The 8,640-nt window shown below is 47.3% G+C and overlaps 1 protein-coding gene across 2 annotated transcripts; it reads left to right on the plus strand.

The window, feature by feature from the left end:
* Positions 1-81: 81 nt before the first annotated feature.
* LOC106897886 lies at positions 82-7,593 on the plus strand. 2 transcript variants are annotated; one of them, XR_001413842.1, is made up of 8 exons: positions 82-213; positions 999-1,087; positions 2,592-2,729; positions 2,900-3,606; positions 5,081-5,171; positions 5,275-5,421; positions 5,558-6,240; positions 7,437-7,593. XR_001413842.1 is itself a non-coding variant. In XM_014958844.1 (7 exons), the coding sequence occupies exons 2-7, from the start codon at positions 1,012-1,014 to the stop codon at positions 5,752-5,754; spliced, it is 1,356 nt and encodes a 451-aa protein (XP_014814330.1). In that variant the 5' UTR covers positions 82-213; positions 999-1,011; the 3' UTR covers positions 5,755-7,356. The 2 variants fall into 2 exon arrangements, 1 of the variants encoding a protein (XP_014814330.1); XM_014958844.1 differs by lacking the exon at positions 7,437-7,593 and having other exon boundaries at positions 5,558-7,356.
* The last annotated feature ends 1,047 nt before the right edge of the window (positions 7,594-8,640 follow it).

An 8,640-nucleotide genomic window follows, 5' to 3' on the forward strand; every position in this document is an offset into this window, starting at 1 on the left:
GCGGCGGGCGGACCGGGGGGGGAAGGCCTTTCCCCAGCGCACGGCGGCCGGGCCCTTCCCGCATGTGCTTCGCGGCTCGGCCGTTGTCTCCGGCCCGGTCCCGGCGGCCGAGGGGCGGCGGAGCTGCAGCCCCGGGGGGGCCACACGCTGTTCCGCGACCGGGGGCCAGATTTCTTCCCCGTGGCGGCGGGGAGCCCGCCCGGCATGGAGCGGGTAAGGGCTCGGCTCGGCCCCTCGCTGCTCTTCTGGGGCGCTCCCCTCGCCCCCGGCCCCCTGCTCTCCTCCGGACCCCAGCGGCGCCCCGCTCTCCGGAGGTTTTCGGTGAAGGACCTCCCCGGCTCTCCTGCCTGCCTTTCCCCACTCCTCCTCCTCCTCCTGCTCACCGCCTTACTTTGCTAAAGCAGGATTTTTTTCACTTCCAAACGTGTTGTGACGACCGACTAACAAGTAGGCAGACTTCTAAGCCTTGCTTTCCAGCTGCTCAGCAGCAGGCAGGCTGGGGAGGACACAGCAGAGGTAGTCTTAAGGACTTAACGTTTAGCGTAAAGATAAATTCTGTGTATTGTCAGAGCTGTGCTGGAGGGAGCTTCCCTGCTGTGGAGACATGCCACAGAATAAGCTTCAGGAAAGATGATAAATCTTCCTTTTGGGGCCTTTAAAATGGGAGGAGGAGAAAAAACTGAAAACCCAATCTGTGGGAAGTCCTGGCTGGGAGAGTGTGGCTTAGTGCTAGGAAGAGTTTATTGTCTCTAGTTTCTGTAATGAAAAGGGCTCATTTGGTGCACTCCAAATAGGGAATATTGCAGGGCCCGTGTCCCACCCTGTTTACACAACATGATTCAAGCATAAAGCCAGAAAAGGGGTTTGTGACCCACCACATAAGATCTCCCACGTAAGATGGGAGAGGACTTCAGAAAACTCAGGTTTGGAATCAGTTTTGCAGGTGAGAGATTTGTGCTTCTTTTAAACATTGTGCCTTCCCCCCACCCCATATTCAGGGCTCTCCCAGGCATGTTCCAAGGTGAGCTGGAGTGGTGCATTTCACAGCTGGAGGCAAATCTTCACCTCAGTCCAACCCCAAAACAAGGTACGTTGCCTCTTTCACAGTCTGCAGCCATATTCCAGCCTCAGATCTTACGGAGCAGACCTGGACGTTTTTCTGTTTCTTCTCTCCCACCTGTTTCCTTTTCTCATGTTATATGAGATTTCTTCTCAAAACAGAACAGCATAAAGCATTGAACTTCGAAGAACTATTTGTCTGGAAGCAGCTTTATCTTTCATTCCTGTTTTCTGTATTCTTTCTCAAGTTGTCCCATCTAACAGCTTGTTCAGTTCTCCTACACCTTTGCTTTTGTTTTCCAGCCTTAAGGAAATACTGTGTCAGTGTGCCTGGCCCTTAAATGCCAGTAGGTTTATTTTTGCGGAGCTTGTTCCTCGCTGTTGTTGTTCCAAGGAGAAATGACATGAGAGATAAAATTGTATAAAGTACATTTCAGAAGATCACAGTGTGATTTAGTCAATATATGTATTTTGTCAATATATAAGGATATATGTCCTGCTCCTTCTGATAAGCTAGTACCTGGCTGCAGTGGTGCTGGGTGTGAGATTCTCAGCTTAAAATAACTCCCAAGTGAGCGAGGGAAGAGGTTCCCCTGAAGCTTTTTTGAGTTCTTGGTTTGCGACACCTCTTACTCATGAGCAGGCCTTGAATGCAGCCAGCTAAACCCCTTGAAGTAGGGGGAATGTGTGCTCAGCACCCTGACACCCAGGTGCTATAACGATACATCACACTTTTTTGAGGGGGTACAGCTCCACTGCAGCATTTCTGCCTCGCACTTGCCGCTACTCTGTTCTTAGCACGGGACTGTGGCTGTTGGATCTGCAAGGTAGAGGTCATTTGGAGAGTCCCAGAGAGATGCACTGCAGCCAAGAGAGATGGGTGCCCATTCCAAAATACTCATCGTACATCAAGCTTTTTTTGTGGCTTGAAATGTGTGAGACAAACACTGGGAGACTGAATATCTGGAGTTCCCAAACTGATATCTTTGGGGTTCGCTATCACAGAGGAATAACCATGCTTTTTAGAGAATTTGCTCTGACAGAAAGAACTGGGGTTACTGTTGTGCTCAGGCTGGTTTGTAGGAGAGTCAGGCAAGAGTCCTGCTCTTCAGCGTGTGTGCTCTACTCACTCATTCCAGTTTTCCAAAGAAGAGACACCAAGCTCCTGGATTTGCGTCTTGCTTTGGGAGAAGGATTTTAAGCCCTGTGTAGCTTCTATTACTACCATTAGTAGTGCACTTATGCAGCATAAGATTCTTATTGTATATAATAAGCAACTAAGGTCTATTTATTTTTTTTTCTTTAAGAAATTTTTCCTTTAAGAAACATTTTTAGAAGCTGAAAAGAAGTATTTCAGCTTCTAGAGGCATTTGGAGTTTCCTTTCAATCGATTGCCAGTTATGGGTTAGTCAGAGGTGGTACGAACACAGAACACATTCGGAGGAGACCCAGTCATCAGCACCTCACCATGTGGTTTGTGAGGCCCACCATAACCTGTTTCTTGTCTCTCTTGGTCTCTTTCTCGAGTGCAGCAGAGGAGACACAGCACATTCTCAAGGTGCTGCGCTCCCGTGAGGTTCCTCTTGTGAAGAAGCAACAAGTGATGAACCACGTGTTTGGGGATTATCATCTCCAGATGGCTGAGGATCAGAAGAGCACAGAGAAAGCAGGTGGGCTGGAACTGTCCCTTCAGGGGATGGTGATAATTTGGTTCTTTTCTGAATATTTCTTACGTTGCGGCTTCTGATTGGATCGCCTCTCTGCGGCAGTGCCCTACAGAAGTGGCATCTCCATAGCAGGAAACTGGCATATTGACAGAAACAGTATTTATCTTTTCTAGCCGTGAAGGTACAGCAAAGCGATGGGCAGGCTCCAGAAGGTGTGGTATGTGGGAAACAATCTGACCAAATCTCCGACGCAAAGCTGAAGGGGCTCATGTCATCTGACAGCAGCTTCCGCTTCGATTTTAAACTTTCTGAGGTTGACCCAGCAGCAACGGGCACACCTTCGGAAGCGGTCCCTGGTGTCAGTGGTGCTGAGCAGATTCAGACCAACTCCACTGCGCGTGAGAACTGGAACGGAGCCTTGAGTTTTGCTGCCTCTGGACAAGAACCCAAGTTTGCTTTCAACTTTTCCATCCCAAATGAAGACTGTCCTCTTGTTCCATCCGTCCCCGCAAGCCCACGCACAGAGCGCCCAGCAGATCATGAAGTGCTGGGTGATTCACTGCCAGCTGAGCCGGCAGCTCTGCCGCAGGTTTCAGCCTTGCAGAAGCCTGAGTTGACTCCAGCTGCAGGTAGTGCACCCAAAGAGGACAGCAGCCATGTCACATTAACAGTCCCCCAGCCAGAGACTGCTCCTGGAGATGACACGGTGACAGAGAAATCAGCAGCAGATGGAGCTGCCCAGAAGAAGAAAAAGAAGAAGAAACAAAAAAAATCTGGCGGTAAGGAGGAGACAGCAGAAACTGACATCAACAGAAAGGCAAAGGCAGAAGCTAATGGATGTCAGAATAAAGATAATTACCACCAGGATGCGACCTCTCAGGTATTTAAATATTGATGGGATCCTGTAATTTATAAACCCTTGAGCAAAAGAAACTTCATCTCTTTGCGTAGTTTAACAGTTGGTATACTGGCTTGAGATGAAGGCTGAAAGACAAGGGTTTCTTACAGCAGCTGTTCTCTTTCTGTGCTAGGCAGTTGAGGAGCCCAGCTAGTGGAAAGGAAGTTAATGGCCCTTCATTGCCTACTTCAGACTCGTGCTGAAACATTTAGTGTTTAGATTTGTGACGGCTAACCCCGGGAAGCTGGGTGCCACATATTCTTAAAAGAATGAAAAATGCAGGTAACTCTCCTCAGTCAATGCCAAGCTGGTATCTGTGTGTGCTGAGCCAGGCCCTGTACCCCTGGCGGGTGAATTGCTCACCCTGTGCCAGTAGCAAAGGTGAGGTGCAGAGCCTGGTGTGGCCCCAGCCGTGGCGGGGTGTGGTGCAGGTTCACCTGCTTCCGAGAAGGTTCCCGCTGTAAGGCATGGCCCAGAAATTGACTGAGTTGCAAGTTGTGTGTAAACACACCATTAAGGCACACCTTGAGTTTTTCTAATGTCCTGCTAAGGTCCAGGTCTTCATTTTAATTTTCTTTTCAGCACTGATGTATTTATTATTAACAAACAACACCGGCTGAGCAACACCGAATTACAAAATTGCAAAAAATCTGCTTTCGTTAATAGTGTACATGGAAGTCACACTGAGTGTTCCGCTGCCTCTTGGAGCATTCCCTCCCAAGTGCTGTTTCACTAACAACCCTACCAATAAACACTGCTGAGTAAGAGAAAGGCAAAAAGACTGGAGGTGATGTGAAGCCCTTCCAGTCCAATGGAAGGAGAGTGTTGTAAGGAAAAGGAGGAGACAGCACGAGGGCTTTTGTATTTACATATCAGTTAAGAATTGCTCTGGCCCTGGGTGCAGCCCTGTTTCCCTCTCCCTTCCAATGCATATTTGCTCAAAGGGACTTGGCTTGTTCTGTCTTCACGGGCTCCAGCTTCCCTCTGGTCACACGTTTCTGGCTGAGCAAGCAGCAGTCGAGACACCGAGACTCAGCTTCTGGTTTTGTCCGTTGTTTGCTTTTTGATTTCTGACAGCTTTGGGGGTAGGTTTTTTTCCTTGTTAATGCCTTTTCCTCCCATCTGTGAGTTGATTTGACAGTTTGTGGGGTTTTTTTCAGAGAAAAGGCCCTGGAGAGTTTTCCAGAAAACAGGGTCGTCTGAATGGGTGCCAAATGTTAAATGCATCAAATAGAGGCAGTGAGGTGCAGCTAAACATTTGTCCAGTGCTTTAAGTTTGTCCAGTGAAAAACACTATAAGGAAAATTTCAAGAAGTCTATAAACCGATCACTAGAACATGAAATTTGGAATAGTCCCAGCTTTATGCAGATACCTTTTTTTTTCCTGTGTAGTAACTGCTGCTCTAATTTTTGAATGACTTCTTCCCTCCTGCTCACTCTGCTCTATGTTGCATAGCAGCCAGATGAACAGCTGTGGAAAGAGGTGGACTGGTGTGTGGAACAGCTGGAACTTGGCCTGAAGACACAGAAATCCACTCCAAAACAGGGTGAGCCTTCAAGTAGCCCCCATGGGAAGGGGTGGCAGCGTGCAGGGGCAGAGCCAGTGGGGAGTCTTAAACTGTACATTGTTTCTCCTTTGCACTGCTCCAGCTGAGGAGGCTCACCGTGCCATCAAGACACTGCGCAGTGACAAGGCTCCACTGGTGAAGAAACGTCAGCTCATGAGAGCCATGTTTGGGGACTACAGGAAGAAGATGGAGGAGGAGTGGCGCAAAGAGCTGAAGCTCATGGAAATAGGTAGGAGAACTTTGCATGGTGGGGAAAGAGAAGAAGAAAGGGCTTCACTCCTGCTCTCCATATTGCTTGGCAGAGTGGGACCTCACTATATGAGGTGACTAAACATCTCTTATTGGTCTTTTCTCCCCTCTTTAAGCTATGAAATCTGCCAAGGTGGTGGACTTGAAGGGAAACATCTGCAACAAGAACTTCCAGTTCATCCGGAAGAGCTCAGCAGCTTCCAGGAAAAGCCAAAGTTCGGCGGGGTCTCCTTCGGAGTCAACCAGGACACTTAACACAGACTCACTGAAATTTGCAACTTCCCAAGAAGAGTTTTGCTTTAATTTCTTCTAGAAAAGTCTTTTAGACTAAAACTGTAGCTAAAAACTGTGCCAAATCTCCTGTAAACTTAAGAATGGTGAAAGGATGCTGTGTAGTAGAAAATGTTATGGAAGAATCTCTCTGTATTTCCTAAAGAAAGGATCCTCTTTCAGAGTGCCTTATCTAGAAGTTTAAAACAGATCTGCCTACTACAGGTGTGACCCCAAGCCTCAGCTTCCACACTGCTCCTCTGTCCTCACGGTGTAGAAAGGCACCTTTCCAAAGATCAGCACAGAGTCTGGAAGGATCTGTTTTTCTTCCTACAGAATTGACATCAACCAATTCTATACTGGGAGATTTTCCTGTTTGCTTCCTGCTTTTAAATAGAGCAGACCTTTTATAGCAGATGAGGCAGTGATGCCTGCACAAGGGAATGGTTTGTGATGAAGATCCAGCTTCCATGAAGGTCCAGCAGTGTATCCACTAACTCTGATGGATAGTGGAATGCTTCCATTCCATGTGAGTCTGTGTGAATGCAGTGTCTGGTATCCAGAAGGGTCTGGGCAGCATGTGTCATCTCTGCCATCTAGAGAATGCAAGCTCAGGATCCTGGAGGAGAATGAGCGAAAGCCATCCTTGCTTATTCATCCCTTTAATTGGCAGGTGTAGGCTTAGAAGACAACTGTAAATGCTGATTTAATCTAGCCTAGGAATATAAGGACAGTTGTTTCCAGACAGGGAAACACTTTTGTTGCTAAAGCCAGGTTCTAGCCAGCTGGGAAGGATGTACAATCAGTTATTAAAAAAAGTTTACTTTATAAGTAGTCCCTTTACAGCCACCAGTGACTCTGAGGATAAATCAGCTGTGTGCCAGACCTTGGGTGGCAGTGAAATCAACTGCGAGCCCAAAGACTGTCTCGCATTTGATTTGTATTAGATTTTTGCTTTCTGAACAGTTAAATGTGTGTCTCCAGCAATTCGATACTGCATCAGTCACTGAGCCCATCTCCTGTGTTCATGCAGAAAATCTTCCCCAGGAAGCCTAGAAAAGCTGAAGGAACACAAGTCCTTTAAAAGGAAACATGGTATCAGGTGTCCCTGGGGTGCAGCACTTTCCTTCCTTTTTATAGTCCAATCAGTCATCCTGTACGAGAAGCGAGCAATGGGAGTGTAGGCAGATTCCAGGGTGTACTGAGAGCAGTGAGAGATGGTGGGAAACATACGCTGGGAAAGACTTCAAAAAAACTGATGTAGGCTACAAAAAAATTTATTACTAAGCTCTGATGCAATCAGTTGCATCTGCAAGGATGGGTTTTTTTGTTTTAAATATTTTAAAGAATGCCTGTCTAGGCATAAGGAGAAGGCGAACTGGGTAACGTATCTGATCAGGAGAAATACACAGACTTTAAGTCTTCTGGAAATCAATAGGTTAAAACTGGAAATGAATATGTTAGCAGATCATTATTTTCCTTGCTGGGGAGCACTGCTGTTACTTTGCGTGGAACAACACTATACAGTAGTTTAGGGATTTCCAGGATTTTATAGTAAACATACAAAAGCTATGTCATTGTCAAACTTCTAGTGTTTTCGTGCCATTTACTACGATTAAAGAGCGTCCTCTACATGACCTTGGAAGTACAGCTGTTTTCTTACTTACCTGGTTATGCAGTGTGTGTCTGGAAAATAGTTATTTTTTTTTTCTTCTCTTGTTTCAGGTAAAGCTGGAGTTGATAAAATCCACGTTATAAAATCCTCTGCTGTGGCAGGCTACAGGAGTATTCTGGGAAGAATTCATTCCTAATTGCCTCGTGCTTATACTGTTTGTTAGGCACTGACAATTAGAATAAAGATACCAGTGAGATGGACACTTGATGTAACCTAATCCAGTCGGTTTATAGAATCATAGAATCATAGAATCATTGAGGTTGGAAGAGACCCTTGGGATCATCGAGTCCAACCATCTCCCCTACTCTACAAAGTCCTCCCCTACACCATGTCCCTCAGCACTGCATCTAAACGGCCCTTAAACACAGCCAGGGATGGGGACTCCACCCCCTCCCTGGGCAGCCTGTTCCAATGCCCGACCACTCTTTCTGTGAAAAATTCCTTCCTAATGTTCAATCTAAACCTACCCTGTTGGAGCTTGAAGCCGTTCCCTCTCGTTCTATTGTTAATTACCTGTGAGAAGAGACCAGCACCAACCTCTCTACAGTGTCCTTTCAAGTAGTTGTAGAGAGTGATGAGGTCTCCCCTCAGCCTCCTCTTCCTCATACTAAACAGCCCCAGCTCCTTCAGCCGCTCTTCATATGATTTGTCTTCTAGGCCCTTCACTAGTTTCGTTGCCCTCCTCTGCACTCGCTCCAGCACCTCCAGATCTCTCTTGGATTGAGGTGCCCAAAACTGGACACAACACTCGAGGTGTGGCCTCACCAGTGCTGAGTACAGGGGCACAATCACCTCCCTACTTCTGCTGGTCACACTATTTTTGATACAAGCCAGGATGCCATTGGCTTTCTTGCCCACCTGGGCACACGGCCGGCTCATATTCAGCCGTTTGTCAATTAGAACCCCCAGGTCTCTTTCCTCCAGGCAGCTCCAGCCACACTTCCCCCAGCCTGTAGCGCTGCAGGGGGTTGTTGTGGCCCAAGTGCAGGACCTGGCACTTGCCCTTGTTGAAACTCATGCCGTTGATCTTGGCCCAGTGATCCAATCTATCTAGGTCTCTCTGTAGAGCTTCCCTATCCTCCTGGGAGTCAACACTCCTGCTTAACTTGGTGTCATCTGCGAACTTGCTGATGATACACCCTATGTCCTTATCGAGATCATCAATAAAGACGTTAAACAGAAATGGTCCCAACACTGAGCCCTGAGGCACACCACTAGTGACCGGCTGCCAGCTGGATTTAAATCCATTGAGCA

This window comes from Calidris pugnax, unplaced genomic scaffold (assembly GCF_001431845.1).
Source record: "Calidris pugnax isolate Ruff unplaced genomic scaffold, ASM143184v1 scaffold244, whole genome shotgun sequence".
Classification (NCBI taxonomy): Eukaryota; Metazoa; Chordata; class Aves; order Charadriiformes; family Scolopacidae; genus Calidris; species Calidris pugnax.